Here is a 26,087-nt window from a genome sequence, read left to right on the forward strand (position 1 = left end):
AAGGTAGCACAGTAAACCACAAACAGGAATCATTTTAGGTCACGACAACAGTTTTACGTGGGGTGTGGTTCTGTAAGAGCAGAAGCCGAAGTGCCCCGCAGACTCTAGACCCGCTCCTCCCGAGCGCCCGAACGGGACTGCCTTGGACTCCCCATTTCTACTAGCTAGGAAAGGCTTGCAGGAAGGACTGTAATTAAGAACATCGGACCTTTTGCTTAAAGCTCCAAAGAGAAGGTGGAAGCCTGCAGAAGAGAAGACAGGCTCACAAGTGGGGGGCTGGCTGCCCCAAGCTGCGTCTGCCGCCTGAGGGCTGTTTCTCTGTGCTTCTACTTACAGTGAGTAATCAAGTGCCTATAACATCAAATCTAAAATCTATCAGGCAGTAATCTGAAATAGATAAAAAGCTCTAGGAATAAAAATCTGGCACTACTTATAAAAGCATAAACTGGAACTTATCCATCCATCAAAAAATGGGGACTAGTTCAGGAATGGCAGGATCACTCAAAAGAGTAGGATGCAGTCAGCAAAATGCATAATTGACAGAGTTTTCACAGATAACAGTAATGTCACAAATGAAAAAGGATACACAAAATTTCCTTTATGTTATTGTTCTAACTGCATTAAAACACGACAAAATTGCATGGAAATCAAAGGAAATAGGCTAATGTTTCTCTCCATATGTTTTCTTCATATGATAAGATTCTGGGTGATCTTTTTTTTTCCTTTATGCCTTTTGGTATTTTCCAACTTTTCCAGAATGAATGTATATGATTTTCACATTTATTATTTTTTTTAAATATTTTATTTATTTATTTGACAGAGAGATAGCGAGAGCAGGAACACAAGCAGGGGGAGTGGGAGAGAGAGAAGCAGGCTTCCCGCTGAGCAGGGAGTCCGATGAGGGGCTCGATCCCAGGACCCTGGGATCACGACCTGAGCCGAAGGCAGACACTTAATGACTGAGCCACCCAGGCGCCCCTGATTTTCACATTTAAAAACACTTTTTAAGGGGTGCCTGGGTGGCTCAGTCGTTGGGCATCTGCCTTCGGCTCTGGTCACATTCCCAGGGTCCCGGGATCAAGCCCCGCATTGGGCTCCCTACTCGGCAGGAAGCCTGCTTCTCCCTCTCCCACCCCCCCTTCTTGTGTTCCCGCTCTCGCTGTGTCTCTCTGTCAAATAAATAAATAAAATCTTAAAAAAATAAAATAAAAACACTTTTTAAAAGAACTCAAAAATATATCAAATGGAGGTAAGTTAAAGACCTGTGAAGATTTCTTTGGGATCTGAGGGGGGAGGTTCATTAATGGAAAAACCCAGGTACCCACAGTTGACCTTTAATATTTAAAAGAGAAATCTTTCAAGACCTTTTCAAAAACCCAAAATTGAGAAATTTCACTATGGATCATAATTTTTAAAAATATTTTATTTATTTGAGAGAAAGAGAAAGCGAGAGACAGAGCATGAGCAGAAGGGGCAGGGCACAGGGAGAGGGAGAAGCAGACTCCCCATGAGCAGGGAGCCCGACGTGTGACATGCGATGACCTGCGGCGTGTGGCTCAATCCCAGGACCCTGGGATCATGACCTGAGCCAAAGGCAGACGCTTGACCCACTGAGCCACCCAGGCGCCCCTGGATCATAATTTCTATTAAAAAGTCATTTTACTTGTATGTCTAAAACTAATATAACACTGTATTAATTATATTTGAAATTTTTTAAAAGCCATTTTGCTCTGGCTGCTACATTCACTAAAAATTTCATGAATATAATACATTTATTTTTCTATGGAACACTTTTCCCCATAGACCTGAGTCAACACTGATTTTGACACTTTAACACAAAAATCGTATTTTTTGTTGAGACCCATCACTTCCTTAGACCCACCTCCTCATGGTGCCCACCAGCACTGGCAGGTGGTTTCGGTATCATAGGCCCATTTTTCACATAAAAATAGTGATCACTCTAGGGAAGCTGCTACAATTTATTGATACATACATTAATTCAACAATAAATGGTGGGAGAAGCTCAACCACAGGCCTCATGACTTCCTCCTAAACTCCTGTTTATGTCGATTTTTTGTGCCTCAGATAAATGAAAGATTATTAAATACTATTTATTATTAAATAGTATCAGTCTTTGGGATCACTCTCAAATACCTGAAACCTTCAAAGTTAAATATCTGCAAGCCAGGGATTGCTTAAGAATCATTTCTCCACAATCTCTAATTCAGTTGCTTTGTGACACTTTCTAAAACTCTTACTTAGAACAGTTTTACCTTTTTTGAAAAATTATAAAATTAATCAAGAATACCCTTCTTGGTAAAAATTCAAATACAGGAGATTTCCTTCCCCTGCTTTTACTCCCCAACCCAAAGGAAAGCTGTTAATTGGTGGGTAACCTCCCAGACATTTCTGTGTGCTCTCATATGTGTTCATGTACGCTTTACAAATAGCATTTGAGATTGGGGTGACATAAAATGAGATTATAACATACATATCACACTGCAACTTGCTTTTGCCATTTAGCTGATACCTCAGGCTTTCCTGTCTGTATAAATATATAGATCTAAGTCATTCTTTTTAAAGCTGCACAACATTTCACAGTTTGGGTATATCACCTATGCCAGGGAGGTTTTGCAGATGATCATTTCTTTCTTTAAGACTAAAGTATAATATAATAAAGATTCATGAAATTTGTCATGGACGCAGTCAGAGGCATCAGGTTCTTTCTCCCAAGCAGCTCTATAATATTTAATATGATTTTATGTGATCTATTTTTAAAGACCTGATGGACACTTAAATTATTTCCCATTTTTTTTCTTATTAACAACAATGCTACAATAAATAGCCTTATATTCCCAACTCTGCAGGCCTGGATAAGGAGATGGGTGAGTGAAGACTATAGGACTGCTATCACGACCCTCCCGAGTCTGTACCAGCATGCACTCGCTCCACTCTTGCATGAGCGAATCTTAGGTTCTACAGCCTGGATCACACTAGATGTTATCAGTCTTTGTACCAATCTGACGAATGAAAAACATTTTACTGTTCCAACTAATTTGTATTTCCCTGAGACTGAGCACTTTTCATCTTTGTTGGCATTTCTGTAGGTCTTCTGTGGAAAGTATGTTCGTTACCCTTTATCCAATTTTCTATGGCATTGTTTTATGCTTATTAATTTCTAGGAGCTCTTTATGTATTATCCATGTGATCCTTTATTACAAAGGATACATTTTAGAAAATAGTTTATGTGGTCTTTTGTAGTAAAAAAAATTTAACTGCTATGTAGTCAAGTCTGTCTTCATAAATTTAACAAGTATTTATGATAATAAAAAAAACTGAAATTGGGGCACCTGGCTGGCTCAGTTGGTGGAGTGTGCAGCTCTTGATCTAGGGGTTGTGGGTTCAAGTCCCATCTTGGGTGTAAAGATTACTTAAATATAAAATCTTAAAAAAAAAAAAACAAACAGAGGGGCACCTGGGTGGCTCAGTAGGTTAAACATTTGCCTTTGGCTCGGGTCATGATCCCAGGGTCCTGGGATCGAGTCCCGCATTGGGCTCTCTGCTCAGCTGGGAGTCTGTTTCTCCCTCTCCCTCTCTCTCCTGCTCATGGTCTCTCACACACTCTCTCTCTCAAATAAATAAATAAAAATCTTAAAAAAAAAAACCAAAACAATAAATAAATCCCTGCCACTATGAAATTTACATTCTAGTGCAGGAGGCAGACAATAAAGAAAATAAACAGGGTATGTATAAAGTATACATAAATGTGCTCTGAAGAAAAATTAAGCAGGGAAGGGTTTAAATTTTAAATAGGGTTAGAGAAGCTCTCACTAGGGTGACATTTGAGCAAGACCCTGCAGGAGGTAGAGGAATGAGCCACGTGCTACCTGGGAGGAACTACATCCCAGGCAGGAAGAACAGCAAGGGCAAAGGCCCTGGGGCAGCAGCATGCCCACAGGCTGCCACATCAGTAAGGCCAGGGTGGCTGGAGTGGAATGAGCAAAGGGGAATGGAGTAGGAATAAGGATGCTATTTGACTTAGAATTTAATAGCAGTATTCTGGCTGTTGTGCTGTGAACAGACTGAAGAGATGGGAGGGGGGCAAGTGCAGAAGCAGAGAGCCCACTTGGGAGGCTACTGAAATAATCCAGGTACAGGATGATGGTGGCTTGGATGGAAGGAGGGGAGATGGGTAGAAGTCTGAGGAGTGGTCAAATTCTAGATCTCTTCTGAGTGCAGAGACAACAGAACTTGCTTATGGATTCAACATGGATGTGAGAAAAAGAGAGAAGTCAGGATGCTTCCTCCCACGTTGGTGGCCTGAGCAACTGGGCCAACAAGTTGTCATTAACTGCAATGGGGAAGAAAAAAGGAAAAGCAGGCAGAGGGGATAGTCTGGGACTCAGTCAGTGTGAGAAGCCTTTCTGACTTCCAAGTGGAGATGTGGGGTAGGCAGCTATATAGAAGAGTCTAGAGAGTTCAGGACAGAGGTCTTAGCTGCAGATAAAGGCAAGAGGCTGAAGACATCCAGGGAGCGAGCATACAAGAATGACCCAAGGTTAAGAGGGATGAGGAGGTGGACCTTGCAAAAGGGACTGAGAAGTGGGCACTGTTATTTCATACTTTAAATATACAATTCAGGGGCGCCTAGGTGGCTCAGTTGGTTGAGAGTCTGACTCTTGATTTTGACTCAGGTCATGATCTCAGGGTTGTGACACTGAGCCCTGTGTGGGTCAGTGAGGAGCCTGCTTAAGATTCTCCCTCCCTCTGCCCTGCCCCCCACCTCGCTTGCGGGAACACTTGCATGCACTTTTTCTAAAAATAAATAAATAAATAAACAATTCATGTAACATCTGTTTTCCAGACAGCCTGAAGCATTAAAAATAGATCGCATGAGGTCCTTCTAAATGTTACACAGAACTAGAGGGCTACAGAGTAATGTAAGGGAAACAATCAAATCCACTCTTCTGACAGGATCCAACACAAATTTTATGGCTTTTTAATGCACTATATTTTAATTTTAAAGGGAAAAACATGCAGCTATAAAAACACTAACAGTTATCTGTGATCTCTTAAAGTCATCACCATAGGCCATGGACATGGAATGACTCATGAGGCCACACAGGGTGTGACCTGAACCATGCTTTGGTTGTCCACAGCAATATGGCTGGACCTTCTGCCTTCTGGAAGAATTGGTTCTACTGGAATCTTTCTTCTTCCTCAATAGTATTGTTGTCCCAAATCCTCTCAGAAAATGGGCAGCCCCTTGAGATGTGGGTATTTCTGTCTTTGAGATGGCCGACAGAGGATGTACCTGGTTTTTGTTTTTTGTTTTTTTGAGAGAGAGAGAGAGTGTGCAAGTGAGGCAGACGGAGAGGGAGAGAGAGAATCTTAAGCAGGCTCCATCTCTCAACGCTGAGATCATGACCTGAGCCAAAATCAAGAGTCAGACGCTTAACTGACTGAGCTGCGCAGGCGCCACTGTACCTGGATCTTTTAATGTAATCTTGGATTTAAAAATCTAAAAGGGGGGCACCTGGGTGGCTCAGTCGGTTAAGCGCCTGCTTTGGCCTCAGGTCATGATCCTCAGGCTCCCTCTCTCCTCCCCACTGAGGAGCCTGCTTCTCCCTCACCTCACCCCCCCTGCTTGTGCTCTCTCTCTCAAATAAATAAATAAAATCTTTTAAAAAATAAAAATCTAAAAGGGATTATATGTTAACAATACTGGAATTAAAATTAAAAACTTAATAATACCTTAAAGTCTGGCATTGGGATGCCCCCAGCTTTAGCTTTCTTTTTCAACATTCCCCTGGCGATTAGGAGTCTTTTCTATTGTTTGTTCCAGCTCTGTGAAAAATGTCAATGGTATTTTGATAGGCATGATTCAGGGTCTTTTCTGGTTCTAAAATTTTAGGACTGTTTGTTCCAGCTCTGTGAAAAATGTGAATGGTTTTTGATAGGGATTGCATTGAAAGTATAGATTGCTCTGAGCACCAAAGACATTTTCACAATGTTTATCCTTCCAATCCAGGATGGAATGCTTTTCCATCTTTTTGCGTCTTCCTCAATTTCTTTCATAAGTGTTCTGTAGTTTCTAGAGTATAGATCCTTTACCTCTTTGGTTAGGTTTATTCCTAGGAATCTTATGGTTTTTGGAGCTATTGTAAATGGAATTGATTCCTTAATTTCTCTTTCTTCGGTTACATTGTTAGTATATAGAAATGCAACTGATTTATGTTCATTGATTTTGTATCCTGCCATGTTGCTGAACTGTTGTATGAGTTCTAATAACTTGGGGGTGGAGTCTTTTGAGTTTTCCACATAAAGTATCGTGTCATCTGCGAAGAGAGAGAGTTTGACTTCTTCTTTGCCAATTTGAATGCCTTGTATTTCTTTTTGTTGTCTGATTGCTGAGGCTAGGACTTCTAGTACTATGTTGAACAACAGTGGTGAGAGTGGGATCCCTGTCGTGTTCCTGACCTTAAGGGAAAAGCTCTCAGTTTTCCCCATTGAGAATGGTATTCACTGTGGGCTTTTGATAGATGGCTTTTATGATATTGAGGTATGTTCCCTCTATCCCTGTACTTTGAAGAGTTTTAATCAAGAAAGGATGCTGTATTTTGTCAAATGCTTTCTCTGGATCATGTGGTTCTTGTCTTCTCTTTTATTAATGTGCTCTATCACGTTGATTGATTTGCGAATGTTCAAGTTATATTACAAAGCCATAGTCACCAAGACAGTATGGTATTGGCACAAAAACAGACACTTAGATCAATGGGACAGAATACAGACCCCAGAAATGGACCTTCAACTCTAGGGTCAACTAATCCTCGACAATGCAGGAAAGAACATCCAATGGAAAAAAGACAGTCTCTTCAATAAATGGTGCTGGGAAAACTGGACAGCCACATGCAGAAGAATGAAACTAGACCATTCTCTAACACCATACACAAAAATAAACTCAAAATGGGTGAAAGACCTCAATGTGAGACAGGAATCCATCAAAATCCTAGAGGTTCTCCTAGGCAGTAACCTCTGTGACACTGGCCACAGCAACTTCTTTCAAGACAAATCTCTAAAGGCAAGGGAAACAAAAACAAAAATGAACTTTTGGGACTTCATCAAGATAAAAAGCTTTTGCACAGCAAAGGAAACAGTCAACCAAACTAAGAGGCAACCCACAGAATGGGAGAAGATATTCGCAAATGACAGTTTGGATAAAGGGCTGATATCCAAGCTCTATAAAGAACTTATCAAACTCAACACCCAAAAAGAAATAATCCAGTCAAGAAATGGGCAGAAGATGTGAACAGACATTTCTCCAAAGAAGACATACAAATGGCTAACAGACACATGAAAAAATGTTCAACATCACTAGCCATCAGGGAAATACAAATCAAAACCACAATGAGATACCAACTTACACCAGTTAGAAGAGCCAAAATTAACAAGACAGGAAACAAGTGTTGGTGAGGTTGTGGAGAAATGGGAACCCTCTTACACTGTTGGTGGGAATGCAAGCTGGTACAGCCACTCTGGAAAACAGTATGGAGGTTCCTCAAGACGTTAAAAATAGAGCTACCCTATGACCCAGCAATTGCACTACTAGGTATTTACCCCAAAGATACAGATGTAGTAAAAAGAAGGGGCACATGCACTCCAATGTTCATAGCAGCAGCAATGTCCACAATAGCCAAACTGTGGAAAGAGCTGAGATGCCCTTCAACAGATGAATGGATAAAGAAGATGTGGTTCATATATACAATGGAATATCACTCAGCTAGCAGAAAGGATGAATACCCACCATTTGCATCCACATGGATGGAACTGAAGGGGACTATGTTAAGTGAAATAAGTCAAGCAGAGAAAGACAATTATCATATGGTTTCACTCATATGTGGAACATAAGCAATAGCACGGAGGACCACAGGGGAAGGGAGGGAAAACTGAATGGGAAGAAATCAGAGAAGGAGACAAACCATGAGAGACTCTGGACTCCGGGAAACAAACTGAGGGTTACAGAAGGAAGGGGGATGGGGGGATGGGGTAACCGGGTGATGGGTATTAAGGAGGGCACGTGTTGGGATGAGCACTGGGTGTTATACGCGACTAATGAATCACTGAACACTACAACAAAAACTTAAGATGTACTATATGCTGGCTAACTGAACATAATTTAAAAGAAAGTAACTGATAAAAAAAATATTTCAACAATTTAAAAAATAAAAACTTAATAAAAAGATACACATGAAATAAAATTTACCAAAAAAAAAATCTAAAAGAGATAAGCCTCCCACTGTTATCCTCAGAGAATAAGATCAGAGATGAAGAGTACAAGAGGTAGAAGGGAACTTTTTACTTTGTACTTCCCCTCCTTCTGCATATTTGAATTGAATGTAGTGCTTTTATAATTAAAGAAAATTAAAGAAAAAAGGAAAAAGCAATGGGTCAATCTGCCTTTCAGGCGCAGAGCTGCACACTGCTCCAGGAAATCCGAAACACAAACCAAAAATACACAGTCTGGGGGAAAAAGGGGGTGGCTGCATGCTCCCCTGAGGAGCAAAATCACTTCTGGTTGAGAACCGCTGACTTGAGAACCTGACTGAGGGTGCAGGAGAGTGGACAGCTTCAGGGAGAGACAGCATGAGAAGTCATGACACCTGAGCTGGAGGGCTTACAGGTCTGGTGGCCGAGGATGAAGAAATTCCGTTTGGGCGGCTCCTGTTTCCATAACAACTTATGCAACAAGACCAAGAGCTAAGGCAAGGGGGAAGGAAAAGTCACGGAGGGACCAGAGTAGGACCACTGGGCTGTGCTGAGCGCACGGCTGAGGTTTGTGGGAACATGACACCGCAGGGTTGTGGGACATCTCTCTACCTCCAGGGCAACTGCTCAAACGCAGGTGCACAGCTGGGGTCAACCGGGTTTGGGGCTCTCCAGCCAGGCACGATGGAGAAAGATGGAGAGGAGCTGCTGCATGCGTTTGCACAAGACCGACTTTGAGGGTAACAGCCACAGAGTCCCTGCTGCTGGGTCAATGCGGGAATGAAGACAGAAAGTGACACCGTCATGGGATCAACACACCGGAGGTCCCGAGGAGATTGAGGAGTTACTGACGCAAGGGCCCTGGGAGAGGAGGTGGTCAGAGAGCAGGATGCCAAGAACTCTGGTTACAGAAATTCCTACTGAGGAGCTTATGCCTCCCAGCTTAGGGCATCAGTGCGGAGCGGTGCCCATGTGGAGGAGCTGGTCCCAGTGATGGGAAACGCGTTACGTGCAGGGAGCTGTTCCGTAAGTGACCGCACGGACGAATGAGAGGCTGCCCTGTGCTGGGACCCACACAGGCCCTGGGCCCCGGGGCTCAAGGGGGCAAGACAGACAAGACTCCTCACTGATGGCTCTAACATCCAGTGAGCAAAATGCTTTTGCCCTGAGGGCAAATTTCAGCCAAAGACAAAAGAAAATCAATGTAATGGTCTTACAGTCATACTTCACTTTAATAAACAAAGCTACATGACTCAGAGTTATTATCCACATTTTTAAACCCCATATTGGCATGGGCATGATTTGTAGAGCTCCCCAAACTCCAATCTGTGTTGAAACAACAACAATTTGCCACCATCAAAGCTACCTCCCAAGGGGCACCTGGGTGGCTCAGTTGGTTAAGCATCCGACTCTTGGTTTTGACTCAGGTCATGATCTCAGGGTCGTGAGACCAAGCCCCGTGTCGGGCTCCACACTCAGTGCAGAGTCTGCTTAAAAGACTCTCTCTCTCTCCCCCTCTCTCTGCCCCTCCCCCTGCTCTCTCTTTCTCTCAAATAATCTTAAAAAAAAAAAAAAGCTACCTACCCAAAAATATATCCTTGAAGGTAAAGAGCAATTCTGAAAATGAAATCCAAAAATGTTCTGAGCAGTAACACAGAAACAAGTGGGCAGCCAACCCCTCAAGGTCATCTCTTTGAAGGATAGAAATCACCTGGGTGTAAGCCCTCTTCTCTATCCAGATCCCTCCCTGGTGTTTTCTTCACATCCTAATGCTTTCAACATCATCCCAGATGTATATTCCCACCCACTGCCCCAGACCCAAATGCTAGACTTGTACATCCAACCATCTGTGTCTCCATGTTCATGTTCATTCAGGGCCTTAACATGTTCACCTCACGCACACACGAAATCTGTTCTTCTGGCCTTCCCTGCTCAGGTAATGACAGCCCTATTCTTCTTGTTGCCTGGACCAAGAACCTTGTGGTCACCCTCTCCCTCCCTTACACCCCACAACGGATCTTTTGGGAAATCCTACTGGCTCGGCCTTTAAAACATGAGCAGAATCCACTGATTTCTCACTAGGTTCACAGCTAACACCCTTGTCAAGCTGTGACCATCTCTCCCCTGCAAGGCCTAACCAATCTTCCACCCTCACCAACACCTTGGTCTCCTCTCCACACATACAACACCTTCTCTCTCTACTCAAATTGCTCCAACGGCTCTCCTGGTCCTACCAAGCCCCCCGTGCCCTGGCCACCACTTGGCCCTCCTCTGACCTTGTGTGCTATCTCCCTTCTCATCCTGCCCTCTGGTCACACTGGCTCATCCTTGGTCCCCGAACAACCAGGCATGTTCCATCTTGGGGCCTCTGCTGGTACCCATCTTTCTTACTGGAACATATTTTCCCCAAATATCCACACGACTCACTCTCAGATCACCCTGACCACCTAAAATAGCAAGCTGTGCCTCTTTCCTTGCCCTGCTGTCTTCCCAGCACATGTCATTAACATATTTTATTGTATATCTATTTCTTTCCTTTTTAATTAAGATTTTATTTATTTGAGAGACAGAGAGAGAACAGAGGGAGAGTAGGAGGGAGAAGCAGACTCCTGCTGAGCAAGGAGCCCGATGCAGGGCTCGATCCCAGGACCCTGAGATCATGACCTGAGCCGAAGGCAGATGCTTAACCAACTGAGCCTCCTAGGCGCCCCTTGCATATCTATTTCTTATTCATTGTCTCATCCCCCAACTAGAAAGCTTCAACGGTCTTTGTTTAATTCATTGCCACAGCTCTAGCACCTACAATGAATGAATAAACCTTTAAAAAAAACAGTTACCGTGTTCTATGGTTTTACTTTGCATAAAAATTCCTTTCCCTTCTCCCTGACTTCTTCATTTCCAGGGCGCCTGGGTGGCTCAGTCAGTTAAGCGTCTGCCTTCTGGTCAGGTCACTATCCCAGGGCATCGGGCTCCTTGCTCAGCGGGGAGCCTGCTTCTCCCTCTCCTCCCCACTCATGATGTCTCTCGCTACCTCTTGTCTCTCTCTCTCTCAGGTAAATAAATAAAATCTTAAAAAAAAAAAAAAACCATAAATAAGATGTCTTCTTTCCACATTCATGGTACCCTAGTCTCCCAAAACAAAAGCCAGCTGTTCATCAAGCTGCAGGCCCATGGATGCATTTTCTGCTCCCTCCCTCTTGCCAATCACTGAATACGTCCGCACAAAGGGACTCTGTGCAACAGTCCTTAACTGGCCCCTAGAGACACTGCTGCGTCAGTGGGCCTCAGCGACCACAGAACCGACACTGCACAAAGTGCAGCCAGCAGACACCGGCTGCCTGGAAGACAAGGGCTCGTGAAGCTTCTATCCGAATTCACCCCTTTGGTTTCTCTTTTTAAAATAAAAAGCTTTTAAAAAGTCAACATAATACCATGATAGGGTTTGAAAAATAAGAATGAAAAAAACTGCCCATTATCTTTCACCATAGCACAATTTCTATCATTTCTATATTTTTTTACATAAATTGCATTAATTTTGCAGTTGAAAATCATGTATTGTACAATTTTGCATTTTGCTTTTTTCACTCATCCTCATAAGATTTTTTTCATGTTGCTACACGGGGCTCCTAAACACACTTAATGGCTACAGAATAGTCTATCAAGTGGCCAGACCATAGTTAACTATTCCCTTACAGTAATTACTACTGGTTTTCTATTGCTATAAATAACAAAGTACTCCTTGATGCATTTAGCTTTTTACCTTCCACTGGATTAGGATAAAGTCCCAGACAAGAGATCACTGGGCTCAAGGGTAGAAATATTTTGAGGAGCCGTAACCCATAATGCCAAGTTGCCACCTTGAAAGGCCACCCCATTAACACTCGGATGTTACCCGGCACTCACTCTCTTCACGGCTCCTTCCCCGACACGCTTCAGCGGCCTCACTTCGGTCCTCAGCTCCTCGCAGGACAGCCACGGTGAACAGTTTTTCATCTGTCCCATTCTGAAGTGTCCGCGGGGACAGTGGGTGGAGGCCGGCGCGGAGGGGGGAGGGGCAATGAAAACCCAGGCCAGGCAGAGGTAGAGGAGCGCGTTCAGGAGGGCCATGGGCAGCAGCAGCCCCAGGGCAGCGGGCAGCGCTCTGCGGGGGGCGCCTCGGCCGCCGTCCTGGGCTTTCCCGCCCATGCCGCTGTGCTCGGCAGGTTCCTGCCGTGTTAACAGCAAACAAGAAGTAACCATAGCCAGCTTTCACATCCGTGAAGGGGTTTGGGTGACAAGGGGTTAAAAGAAGGCACAGCCTCTCGGGCCTCTCTTGCCCAAGGATCCTGCATGCGTTGGGGTCCTTGTGAGGATTAAAGAAGGTATTGCTTACCAGGTTCATTCTAAATGCTCGGTGTCGGCGTTCCCACAATCCGTGTCTTTTTATTCTCAGCCAGTCTGGGCTCATCCACTCTGGATTTGATTAGAAGGAAGGAGTATGTGTGTGTCTGACTTTATGTCTCTCCCACAGCAGTTCAGCAAAATGACAAATGAAAAATGAAAGCAAGCTGCATCTGTAGTCCCATGGGGCCAGGACAGATGGACAAAGGAGAGCAGTGGAGATTAGACAGGATGGGGGGGTGGGGGCGAGAACACGGACGGCCTCCTGAACCCAGCTAAGGAGTTCGGATATTCCTTGGAAGTACGTTTTTAAGAAGCAAGGCTACTCTTCAGTAGGTGTGAAAGATGTACTGGGGTGGAAGAGACGGGGTGAGGGCTCTGGCAGTAGGGTGGGGTAGAGCTGAGAAGCACAGGAACTGGAGAAACGGTGGTGAGAACAGCGAGAGGATGATCCGCAGGTGATCTTCGCAGCAAGTCACTGCCGAGAAGGCTGGACACTCACCAGTTCAGCTCTAGCACTGGAGCCCGGCGTGAGGCTCATGGGGGAGGTGGGCATTACTGCCTAGCTGTGGGGTGGCCGAGGGGCCCAGAGGGGAGAGACGGCTGGAAGGACCCTGGACGTCAGGTGCTTGACACTCAGGGTGCCTGAGGCAGGAGCTACGTACGTGTGAACCAGAGTGGACAAGGGAGATGGGCATACCAGTGTGCTCACTTAAGTGTCAGTACTGGTACGTGCTGGGGACACTAGTGACAGAACTGACCCTGTGCTTCCCGTGTCCGAAACGACTGTCACAGGAAGGGTTACCTTCCAGGAGCGTCTTCGTTCTCCCAGCTCAGGTCTCCACCCAGACACCTGGGCCACTCAGTGTCCTGGCTGGCCCCGGGCACTGGTTTGAAAATACTCTGCCACAAAGTACCAGAAAGGAGGTTTGCTGAATGAAAACTGCAACTGTGTACATAGACAAATGGCAATAGTTGCAATGGCCTTGCCCAGGGGCCCTCGCAGGGTCTGGGCATGCCAGCGCCCTGGAGCCCCAGGATGGAGCAGAAGCTGCAGGAAGTCCTCTGACAGCCTGGCTGCCATTGCAGAGCCCAGCCCGCTGGTCTGAGCTCAGAGTCCTGCATCCCCACCCCTTGCTTCCCCGACCTCCATCACCGAATGCCTGCCACTCATTCACTCAACATGCATGAAGCCGTTTCCACATGCTCAACCGTGCTCTAGGCACCGGGGATCTGTGAGGAAATAAACAGATATGGCTCCTGTCCTCTTGGACCTAAGGGAGAAACCAGTGGAGGGGAGAGACAACAAATAAGTAAATAAAAAAGCTCCTGCTTGTATATTGTGCTGAGCTTTCAAGGACAGAGACTAACAGAGAGGAGATGTCCTGGATGAAGCTGGCCCAGAAGACCTCTCTGAGGATTCATGCTGAGACCAAAGGCCCGAGAGGCGACAGCCACGAAGAGAATCAGAAGACAGCTCTTTCATGCCTTCTCCTGGAGACAGTAAACCCACCTGCCATTCATAGCGCTGGGACAACAGAGAGCGACCAAGCCAGCTGCAAAGCTCATAGAAAACAGCGTTTCTCCTGGTGATGGGTATTAAAGAGGGCATGTTCTGCATGGAGCACTGGGTGTTATGCACAAACAATGAATCATGGAACACTACATCAAAAACTAATGATGTAATGTATGGTGACTAACATAACAATAAAAAATTAAAAAAAAAAAAAAGAAAACAGCGTTTCTCCTAGGTTCACACTGCGGCTATAAAATATCAGCAACTCCCTTCTCTGAATGATGACTGCTTTCTTACTCACTGAGAAACTCTGCTCTCTAAAGCCCCAGGCTATCAGAAATTTTGCCACTCTAAGTCCTACCAGAATTAGGGAAGCATCCCGCTCCTGCCGGGGGGAGCTGTCCCTCTGACACAGGGAAGCCACCTCCACTTCCAACTGGGTGCAGAGCTGCAGAGAAGCAGGCTCCGAGACGACACGCATCTACGCGAACCGCGTGGTCTCCCGGGAACCAGACCCTGGGGTCCACTTGGCAGTCCAGATCAGATCTTGACCTCTTTCCAGGCCGCCCTGCTTCAACTTTGAGCCCATCAAAACATCACTTTCTTTAAATTTTGCCTAAACTCCACCCATCCCGCAAATTCTGTACTAACTCTTTTCCTCTGATTGAGAGGCCATGTCCCACCACTGCGTGGTCTCACTCACTGCAATGGGTCAATAAACCTGATAGGTTCGTTCCAGTGGCCTAGGCCCCCCTTCTCTCCAAACTTGTGTCCCGTCCTTCCCAAACCTGACTCTCAGCTGATGACCTCGTTTCCTGTTTTCCTGAAAAACCAGAAGCAATCAGAGAGCCACAAGCCCCCAACACCTCACTGCAGATTCCTGCCCCCCTCCCTTCTCTGCTGCAATGACAACAAGCTGACCTGAGCTCCCAGCCCTGTGCCCGTGCAAACAAGACCCCTCCCTGTCTCCCACCTGCTCAGGACGCTGCCTCCGCCCTGCTCCCCAATCACTACCAGTGCACCCTAACTTCTCCTGCCATGGAAACACCCTTGTCACCCCACTGTCCCCTCCAGTTACTGCCCTATATCTCTCTTCCCTTTTTGGTCAACTCCTTTAAAGACCATCTATGCTCACTATCTCCATCACCCCCCTCTCTTTCTCTAGAACCTGCTGCTACTCCACCCACACTGACCAAATCGCCATGACCTCGCTATTGCTGAACACAGCAGTCAGTTCAGTCCGCCCGGTGGCATCTGGCATGGCTGATCACTCCCTCCTCCTTGAAACGCCTTTGTTAGGAAGGTGCACTCTGGCGGCTCCTCCTGCCTTTGACTCTAAGCTGCTGGAGTGTCCAAGGCTTGGACAGACCTCCGCACTCACGCCCTAGGCGATCTCGTCCAGGCTCAGGCTCGCTGTCCCCACCGGCTGACAGCTCCCGGTATAAAGCCCCAGTCCCAGCCTCCCCAGAATGCCATGCTTGCTCATTTGAAGTCTCTACTTGGATGTCCAATGGACAATTCAAAAATAGTATTTCTTCTCAACAGTAAAACGACAAAATAATTCAATCTGGAAATGGGCAAAGGACTTGAACAGACATTTATCCAGAGAAGATATGCAGATAGCCAACAGGCACATGAAAGGATGCTCCACTTCATTAGCCAGCAGGAAAATGCAAATCAAAACCACAAAGAGAGCCCACCTCATACCCACTAGGATAGCTGTCATCAAAGAGTCAGGCAAGAATGAGTGGTGACAAAGATGTGAGGAAATAGGAATGCGTATACATTGCTGGTGGAAAACAGTCTGGAAGTTCCTTGAAAGGTTAAACATAAGTTACCCATACAAATCCATTGCTCGGTACATGCCCAAGGGAACTGAAAACGTACATTCATAAGAACCTCAGTCCCTAGTACATGAATGTTCACAGCAGCATTATCCATAACAGCCAAATAGTGGAAATAACCTGACGTCCATCAACTGATACATGGACAAATAAAATCTGATATAGCCATACATGGAATATTAACCACCCATAAAAAGAAATAAAGCACTAGTACATGCTGTAACATGGATGAAACTCGAAAACTCGATGCTAAGTGAAATAAGGCAGACACAAGAGGTCACATATCGTAGGATTCTATTTATATGAAATGTCCAGAACAGGCACATCCATAGAGACAGAAAGTGGGTTAGTGATTGCCAGGGGCTCAGTGAAAGGGGAAATGGAGAGTGGCTGCTCATGGGCACAGGATTTCTTTTTGGATGGAAATGTTCTGGAATTGTTTGTGGTGATGACTGCACAACATTGTGAATATACTACAAATCAGTGCACTGTACACTTTAAAAAGCAAACTTAATGGTATGTGAATTACATCTCAACTTAAACGGATACCAGAAATGCTTCCCAAACGCAATGTCTGCAAACCCTGGCTGGGCTGCATCGCTCCAGCCTCACCCAAGTCTCCCCCTTCCTTGGCGCAGTGGGTCTGCTCACCTACCCCTCCGTCTTTCCAGCTACGCCCGTCGGGGTCGTGACGGCGTTCGCTCACCTTTCCCACAGACTCCAGGCCCGGGTCTTTCTCTCTGGCCCATTCCCGCCTGTCTTCAGGGACTTCGACTGAAACTATGGCGACTTTTCCCACTCGGCCCTCACAGTCTCGTGGGCTTCCTCCAGCGGCACCTGATTCTTAGAAGGTGCTCTTGAGGAAATGGATAAAAAACTGCCTCTCTTTTCTACAACATTCAAAATGGCCAAGTATGTCTCAACTTAGACCTTAGGTCAAGAAACAGCACTTTTTTCTGTAAAGGGCCAGACAGTAAATATTCAGGTTTAGGGGCCAAAAGTTGAAATCCAGTGACAAGTGCATCACGGGACTTGTGGGGCACCAAATGGCAGTGTAAGGCGATGACGGGCCACAAGCTCTCTGTCACTGTCATTCAACTCTGTCACCAGGGTGTGAAAGCAGCCCCCCACATTACAGAAACCATGAATAAAACTTTACTTATGGACAATGAAACTTGAATTTCATATAGTTTTCATGTGTCACAAAAGATTATTCCTCTTTTGATCTTCCCCCCAGCATTTAAAAAGGTAAAAAGCATTCTTAGCTTGGAGGTCATACAAACACAAGTCACGGGCAGAAGCTGGCTGATCCCTGCGCTGGGTGATGCCATCCCTCTGGGTCTGTTGCAGACCATCCTTCCACCCTGCACATTCCCTCCATGTGATCTCCCTCACGCACATGGTGATGGCATTGGTTTCTAAGTCTCCACTGTGGCCTACACTTCCTCCTACACTTCACTCAGCTGGCTCATCGAGGCCTAGGATGTCCATAACTGAGCTCTTTCCTGTCACCAGCATGCCCCTCCTCCAGGGTTCCCTCACTGTGACAGGCATACAACCTGCCCACTTGCTCAAGTCACAAAACAGGTGACTTGGTTCCGCCCTCCCCCAACCTCTAAACCCACCAATCACCACGTCCAGTCAATTCTATCACCCAAACCTCTCTCAAATCTGCTCACTTCTCCCCTTCTTGCTACCACCCCCTGGTCTAAACCGCCAGCATCTCTTACCTGGGCTTCTGCAACAGTTTCCTGCATGGACTCCCACTTCTTTCTCTTTTCCAGTCCATTGTCCACACAGCAAATAGAATTTTTTTTCTTTCCTGAAATGTTTCAAGCATGGAAAAAACTAAAAAGTAAGATCATGAACACCCCTCCAGCTTTGTCAAGTAACAGTGCATCATAGCTTTTTGAAGATCTTTTTTATAGAAATAAAATATTACATATATAGTTGAAGCCCCTTGGAACCCCTCCCGGTCCTATTCTGCTCCCTCCCAAGAAGTAACCACTGCCCACAAGCTGATGTACATCAGCAGTTCTCAAACTGCGGTCCCAGGACCGGCAGCAGCAGCATCACCCAGGAACTTGTGAGAAATGTGAGTTCCTGAGTCCTCACTCCAGATCTGAATCAGAAACTCTCAAGTGAGGCCCAGAAATCTCTGTTTTAACAAGTCTTCCAGGGGATTCGGATGCATGCTAAAGCCCAAGAACCACTGGTGTATAGAATTTCCACACATACTTTGTATTTTCACCACCAGTATGTGCCTATAAATAACAGCACATAATACATGGATGTTTACAAGCTGCATACAAGTAGTACTGTATACATCCTTTGCAACTTGTTTTAAAATCCCAACATTAGGTTTACGAGGTTCATCCATGCAGATACATCCAACTGGGTTTGCCATCTTCACGTGTTTAGCTTTACCACCACCAGCAAAGTGAGTTTTGTACACACCTCCTCTGCACGTGTGGGAAGTGTCTTGCTGGCATACACAGGGTGATCTTTCTAAAGCACAAATCTGATCACTCCTTGCTTAAAACCAACTAACCATCCTCCTCTGTCCTCAGGACAAAGTCCAAACTCCTATAAGGCCCCCTGAGCTCCAGCCTCTGTCCACCTCTCCAAACACCTCCTTGCACCCCACCCTCTAGGCCCAGAGCTTCCCTCTGTTCTCGAAGTCGCTCCTCTGAGATGCCCAGGCTCTGGCATGTGCGTCCCTTCTTCCTCAACTGTGAATCCCGGGGGATTGCCCGCCTGCTTCGAGCACCCCTGTATCCTCAGCAGCTGGCATACGGCAGGGGCTCAGTAAAAATGCACTGCCTGCCTGATCACTCAGGACTCCTCTCTGCTGCTTTCGCACTCCCACTGAATCTGCTCTCTCTCTTCACGTACCTGTCCCCTGATACTCTCATCCAGCACCTCCTCCAATCTGAGTTCACCATCTTTTCTTCTCAAACCCCCTTGCTGTGACCTTCCACGATCCTATCTTGCCACAGGTAGTAGAGTGTTTTCTATAGGGCCTGAAGCCTATAAATTTTTTTTTTCTTTTGGAGGGATACCACTTTCTTCATTTCCACACAAAGGCTGCCAACATCAGGTAGAAAATTCTGTAGAACTCTAAAAATTCATTATTTTCTAATCTACGTTAGATCATTACTCACTTACCCTTTTTTTTTTTTTGAAGATTTTATTTATTTGACAGAGGGAGAGAGAGCACAAGCAGGGGGAGCAAGAGAGGGAGAAGCAGGCTCCCTGCTGAGCAGGGAGCCCAACGCAGGGGTGTGGGGGTAGATCCCAGGACCCCGGGATCACGACCTGAGCCGAAGGCAGACCCTTAACTGACGGTGCCACCCAGGCGCCCCACACTACCCCAAAGGGTAGTCCTCAGACCCATAACCGACGGAGCCACCCAGGCACACCATTTAATGCCTTTCTTGTGGACCCGGAAGTTATGCCTCAATAATCTTTCAATTATCCCTAAGCCCTCAGATCCACTTCTGAATCCTCAGAAAAAAAAAAACACTCACCCAAAAATTCAACTAACTTTTACACAGTGTCAACCTCACACCAATTCTGTGCGGCATATATAATTGTTATTATTCCCATTTAACACATAAGAAAATGAGGTGAAGTGACTTAGCCAAGGTCACTAAACTGTACATGGCGGAGCCAAGTTTTCTGGCCTTAAACTCACCTTCTTTCTCTAAATCCTGCAACCCCTCAGGTGTTGGACCGAATTGAACATAGCATGGTCACTGCATGGGGTGGGAGGTAGATCTGAGACTGCCCATTTCTTAAAGAAATCTTTAGCCCACCCCAACGCCTGATGGGCCTTTTTCTTTTAAAGGCGTATTTCTGGAGTAGGCAGTAGGCTGCCCAGGGCTCCGGATAGGCTGTATGGCTGAAGGAACTCTGCTGTCCAGAAATAAGCAAAATGACACTGACAGTTGCTGGTTTGCAAGGAATAAAGATGTGGGGCCAGCTGGGTAGGAGAAATTCAGGCACTGTTCAGACAAAGGACTTCTGACATTGAGAGTTAAAAGTTGGTAATGGAAAAAACTGGAAACCACTGCTCTACGCTCACAGCTCATTTAGAAGAAAGAAAAGCATGCAAGTACAGCAGGCCAGAAGTTCTGGGGAGTGAACCCTGCCTACCCCCAGCAGTCCTCAAGCAATGAATGAAGCCTGTCCTTCTCCACACAAATGGCAGACCTCTAAAGTGCGTTCCACATTGGCTCTCAGGTTCCCTGGTAGGACTGAGCTCCAGATGCCCACCCTTGATATCACACTTCATTGTCCTCTTTTCTTTCCCTGTCTCCCTTCCTTATTCCCCAATTTTGTTTCTTAGGATCAGAAGAAAGAAAAGCAATAGCACAAAATTAGTTTTTACCGATTTACAGACTATTCAATTCAACCAGAAAAGAAACGAACTGGTGCCACCCAATATAATTTAGAATAGAATCCCATCTTGCCAACAGAACACAAGGCATATTAAAATAATTATTTTAAATATTTCGGATGCTTACTTAGCCTTAAGGTGCTACAGTCAAGGTAAAAAGGCCAGAGAAGACAAGACTACTAATCACACGGCTAAGCCAGCCTTTAAAAAGAGAGCGGCACAGGATTACCCCGACCACCGAGCCCCGCGCCTGGAGGCGGCTGGCAGCGGCGGCACGAAGAATCCCGAGCAGGACAGACGCCGGCAGGAGGGAGCCGAAGCCCGGGCCGGGCCGGGTCGTCCGCCACGCCAGCTGCAGCTGGGCCGGGGGTGGGGCGCTCGCTCCCGGGCCCGGGGCGGCCGCCCGACAAGGGAAGGCCCCACAGGCAGCCCAGTCGCCCTCCCGCCCCGCAGCCCCCTGCTCTCGCGGGTCCGGCCGGGACGCTGCGCGCCCGCCCGCCGCTTCCCTACGCTCCTCCGCCCGCCAACCGCCCCCCACCTCCGGCCCGCCGCGCCTACCTGCGGCCCCCGGTCGGGCACGCGGCCTCCTGCGCCGGCGCGGCCGGAAACCAGCCCCGGCAGGGCGAGCGCGAGGCCGCCCCCTGGCGTCAGCCTCCCGCCGCGCACCTGGAGGCCGGCGCGGGCGGGATTCCAGCCCAGGGGTGCCCGCCCACCGCTCTCCTCTTCTGGCTTCTCTCCGAGCCCGTGAGGACAACGAGGTGTTCATCTATTACTGTTTTAGTCTGGACGCCAGCCTGGTGCTGGCTACGGTGGAGAGGAGCTAGAAGATCTAGAGCTTTCAAAAAGCTCCCGGTCGTTGCAAAGCGGTGGTCTCCAAAGGGTAGTCCTCAGGCCAGATGCCGATGCTTCACATCTCCAGGGAAATTGTTACAAGTGCAGATTCTCGGCTGCATCCCAGACCTGGAGGCAGGTGGGGTCCAGCAACTTGTGCTTTAACCAGGCCTCCGGGTGATGCTGAAGCCGCTGAAGCGCCCCAAGGCCCCTGGTTTTTATTCATGATTTTGCATAGCATAGTGATATAGGAATGTATGTATCCTGTTCTAGCAGAACTGACTGTACAAAGGCTTTAGATGGGTTTCGGGTGGAAGAAAGCATCATTACCAGAACAGGTAGCATAAGGAGAAGACATTTTGAATTTGAAATGGAATGGTGGTCCAAGCTAATATCCAGTAGGACCTTACATCTCTGAGGAAGGATGCAGTAATAAAGATTCCCCCCATTTATAGGAATTTCCTGCCTCAGAGGATCCTGTGATGCTTTAGAAGGGATGATCTCTCCAAGACAGAGAACATACAGAGAAAAGGAGAGCCGATCTGAGCTCAAGGAAACTTAGATTTCAGGATTAGAGGAAGTATAAAGAACAAGCTATGAAAGCCAGTAAGGAGAGATTTCAAGGATAGGAAGGGCTGATTCCTGGTAAGATGGAGAAAACACATGAAAACTTTTCTCTCCCACCGAACACCACTATAAAACCTGAACAGAACTCATGGCACAGGGTGCCTGGGTGGCTCAGTCGTTAAGCGTCTGCCTTCAGCTTAGGTCATGATCCCAGGGTCTTGGGATCGAGCCCCGCATCAGGCTCCCTGCTCAGCAGCGGGAAGCCTGCTTCTCCCTCTCCCACTGCCCCTGCTTGTGTTTCCTCTTTTGCTGTCTCTCTGTCAAATGAAATTTTTTAAAAATCTTAAAAAAAAGAACTCATGGCACAACTATCTGGGGTCTCTGAAAAGCAAATATCTCCAGCTAGATCAAAGAAGAATGCCAGAATTGGAAGCCCCACTGACTGGTCATGACGTTATGGTCTTTCCTCTGGTACCCTTGGACCTGGCTCAATACAGCCCCAAACCTTCGTGAGCACTGATGGGCAGAGAGAGACCCTGGAGAAACTGTCTGGTCTGGCTCATAAAGCAGAAAAAGAAACTCTAAAAACTCAGAGACAGTGGAGAAAATTCTGGGTTTTTTTCCTTCTCTTTTTACTTCATTCCCTTGCACCCCAGCCTTCAGTCAATCCTGTGTCAGGAGCAATGGCGGAATAAAAAATGGCGGGCAGCAGAAAACTGTAGGAGCCAAAAGTCTGAAACAGAGTCATCCTTTCCATTCTGTGGAGCTGCAGCTCCAAGAGGGCAGAGACAAACTTCGCTTTTTGTTTTTCTACTGCTGTGACACAATTGTGAGAGTGGGTAGTTGCTCACCAAGAGTGGAAAGTTTCTGGTCAGAGGACCGAAATGAGAAGCCCCAGAGAACTGGAAAGTAAAGGGAAAACAGTGCAAAGGAAGAAATTCAGGAAAGCAATCCCATAAAATTGTTTATGAACTCTAGAGCTCACCCGTGACCTGCACATCATAGATCTGATTCTAATTGGCATACCAAAGACTTTGAGAACTATGCTAATGGATAGCTTTCTGCCCAGGTCCCACACTAGCCACTGGGTGATGCACTAATGAGACAGATCCAAATAGCACTGCAAAAGATTTGAAAACTGAACTGACTTTGGAACATAGCCACAGAAGGAGTGTTTGGAACGTCTGACCCATACCTAACTATAGCAAGGGCTTGTTAAAATAAGAATATTACCATTCTCCATAGGATTTAAACAAGAATCAGAGTCTCATGACATTCAAAATACCCAGAAATACAACAGAAAATTACTAGGCATCTATGAAGGATCCAAAAACCTCAACTTGCATGGGAAAAGACCATTGACAGTCACCAATGATGAGATGATGCAGACGTTGGGATTATCTGACAAAGACATTAAAACAGTTATACAAATGCTCAAACAATCATGAACACTCTAGAAACAGAAGTTAGAAGGTATTGGTAAGGAAATAGAACTTAAGAAGAATTAAACATTTTAGAATTGAAAAATATATAACTAAACAAACTGACTTTATAGATCCAAGGGCAGAATGGAGATGACAGAGGAGAGTCATTAAACTTAAAGACAGATTAATAGAAATCATTTAATGTGACTAACAGAAAAAGAGGGGAAAAAAATGAGCAAGACCTCAGGCACCTGTGGGGCAAGAATAAAAGGTCTAACATTCTTGTCATCAGAGTCCTACAGGAAAACAAAGTGCTAAAAAAATATTTGAAGAAACCATGGCTGAAAATGTACTGGTGAAAAAGTCAAGATTCAAGAAGCTTATTCAAGAAGCTGAACAAGAAAGATAAATCCAGGCACCCATACCCAGACACATCAAAATCAAATTGCTGAAAACTAAAGACATTAAAAATTCTGAAAGCAGCCGGAAAGAAACCTATAGGCAAACAACCATTCTAATGACAGATTTCTCTTCTGAAATCATGCAGGCCAGAGGAAGTGGCACATTTTTCAAGTGCTGCAAGAATTATACACCCAGAATTCTATATCCAGTGAAAATTTCCCTCAGGAATGAAGATGATATTCATTCAGATATTCTCAGACTAAGAAAAAAAGAAGAAAATTGGCAACCAGAAGACTTACTCTAAAAGAATTGCTTAAAGAAATTTCTTCACACAAAAGGGAAATGATACCAGAAGAAAACTTGGAACATCAGGAATGAAAGAAGAATAAAAGAAATGGTAAATAGCTGGGTAAATATTTTTAAAGATTTATTTATAAATAATAATAATTTTAATAATAATTTAATAATTTAAAAATAATTTATAAATAAAAATATAAATTTTTTAAAGATTTATTTGTTTGAGGGGCACCTGGGTGGCTCAGTTGGTTGGGTGTCTGACTCCTGATTTTGGCTCAGGTCATGGTCTTGGGGTGGTGGGATTGAGCCCCATGTGGGGATTCCAGCTGGGGGGTTGGGGATGGGGAGAGTCTGCTGGAGATTCTTTCTCTCCGCTTCTGCCCCTCCCCCCTGCTTGCACTCACTCTCTCTGAGAGCGAGTGCGTGCACACAGAGTGGGGGGAGGAGCAGAGGAAAGAATCTTCAAGCAGACTCCCCACTGAGTGAAGAGCCCCATGTGGGGCTTAATGCAGGGCTTGATGTCACCGCCCATAAGATCATGATCTGAGCCAAAACCAAGAGTCACATGCATAATCAACTGAGCCACTTTTTTTTTTTTGAGCTCCTAAAATATGTTTGGCAGTTGAATGCAAAAAGTATAAAATTATCTGATGGGGTTTTTAATGTAAAAAAGTGCAACATATAAGATGACAGCATAAATGGTAGAGGGTAAGGAAACCTATATGGTGATAAGGTTTCTAGAGTAACCACTAAAAACAAAATAAAATCAAACAAATCAGGGTGCCTGGGTGGCTCAGTCGTTGGGTGTCTGCCTTCGGCTGGGGTTGTGATCCCAGGGTCCTGGGATCGAGCCCCACGTCGGACTCCCTGCTCCACAGGAAGCCTGCTTCTCCCTCTGCCTGCCCCTTCCCCTACTTGTGCTCTCTCTCTCTGTCAAATAAATAAATAAAATATTTTTTTAAAAAATCAATCAGTAACAGAAGATAACAGGAAAATCTCCTAACATTTGGCAATTAAACAATACACTTCTGAATAATCCATGGGTCAAAGATGCTGTCTCAAGAAGGGAAATCAGAAAATATTTGAGCTGAATGAAAGTACAAAATATCAAAATTTCTGAGAACAGTTAAAGCAGTTGCTTGAGGAAAATGTATAGCAATTGCTATAGGTGAAAAGACAGAGCTGACATGTTAATTGGAAAAGGCAAACAAAAACACTGCATGTCATACATTCCTGTAAAAAAAGAAAAAGAAAATGTCTCTTGCTGATGTGTACGATATTCTGCAAGATTAAAAAATACTGTCAAGTGTTTACCTCTGAGAAGTAAGGGAGATGGTTGTGAATGAATGCAGGGAGAGACTTGTATACCTTTCTTTAGTGTTTGTCTTTTTTTAAACATGCATATGTTCCTTCTACAATAAAAAAATACTAACATGAAAAAAATGTATAGCACTAAAGGCTTAGACTGTGAAAGAAGGGTTTTGTATCAATCATCTAACCTTCCTTAAAAAACTAGAGAAATTTGCCAAGAGAGTAGTAGATCTTCAATGTTCTCACCACAAAAAAAGTGAACTATGTGAGGTGATGGGTGTGTTAACTAACCTTAAATGTGGCAGTTATCTCTCAGTATACACATATATCAAATCATCATGTTGTATACCTTAAGCTTACACAATATTACTTATTAATAATATCCTGATAGTGCTGGGAAAAATATTAGAATAAACCAGATCAAGTAGGAAGAAAGAAATAATAGGAGAACTCAGTGAAATTAAACATTTTCTATTATATATCTTTAAAAAAAAAAATAAAAAGCTGGTTCAGGGGCGCCTGGGTGGCTCAGTCGTTAAGCATCTGCCTTCGGCTCAGGTCATGATCCCGGGGTTCTGGGATCAAGCCCCGCATCGGGCTCCCTGCTCCACAGGAAGCCTCCTTCTCCCTCTCCCACTCCCCCTGCTTATGTTCCCTCTCTCGCTGTCTCTCTATCAAATGAATAAAATCTTTTACAAAAATAAATAAATAAATAAAATAGAAAATAAATAAATAAAAAGCTGGTTCAGACCCACTGACTTGATGTAATTGCCCATTAATGGGTTACAACCCAGGTTGGAAAACACTGATTTTTATAACATAACTTCCAGAGGGAAATGTTCTGGCCT

The 26,087-nt window shown here is 45.4% G+C and overlaps 1 protein-coding gene across 7 annotated transcripts in view; it reads right to left on the minus strand.

The window, feature by feature from the left end:
- LOC116637790 (heparan-alpha-glucosaminide N-acetyltransferase) overlaps window positions 1–21,036 on the minus strand; it is an 85,977-nt gene extending 64,941 nt beyond the window's left edge. Inside the window, exons 1-4 of one of the 7 annotated variants that reach the window (XM_032413292.1) lie at window positions 18,901–19,151; window positions 17,736–17,827; window positions 12,638–12,717; window positions 12,169–12,471 (exon numbers count right to left, since the gene is read on the minus strand). In XM_032413292.1, the coding sequence (XP_032269183.1) occupies window positions 12,169–12,471; window positions 12,638–12,717; window positions 17,736–17,827; window positions 18,901–18,950 (525 nt within the window). In that variant the 5' untranslated portion in view covers window positions 18,951–19,151. Of the gene's footprint in view, window positions 1–12,168; window positions 12,472–12,637; window positions 12,718–13,450; window positions 13,549–17,735; window positions 17,828–18,900; window positions 19,152–19,702; window positions 20,496–20,534; window positions 20,923–20,965 lie in introns of those variants that run through there. The other 6 variants (XM_032413293.1, XM_032413294.1, XM_032413295.1 and 3 more) reach the window with 6 other exon arrangements.
- Window positions 21,037–26,087: the final 5,051 nt, after the last annotated feature.

This window comes from Phoca vitulina, unplaced genomic scaffold, assembly GCF_004348235.1.
Source record: "Phoca vitulina isolate PV1807 unplaced genomic scaffold, GSC_HSeal_1.0 scaffold15, whole genome shotgun sequence".
Taxonomy (NCBI): Eukaryota; Metazoa; Chordata; class Mammalia; order Carnivora; family Phocidae; genus Phoca; species Phoca vitulina.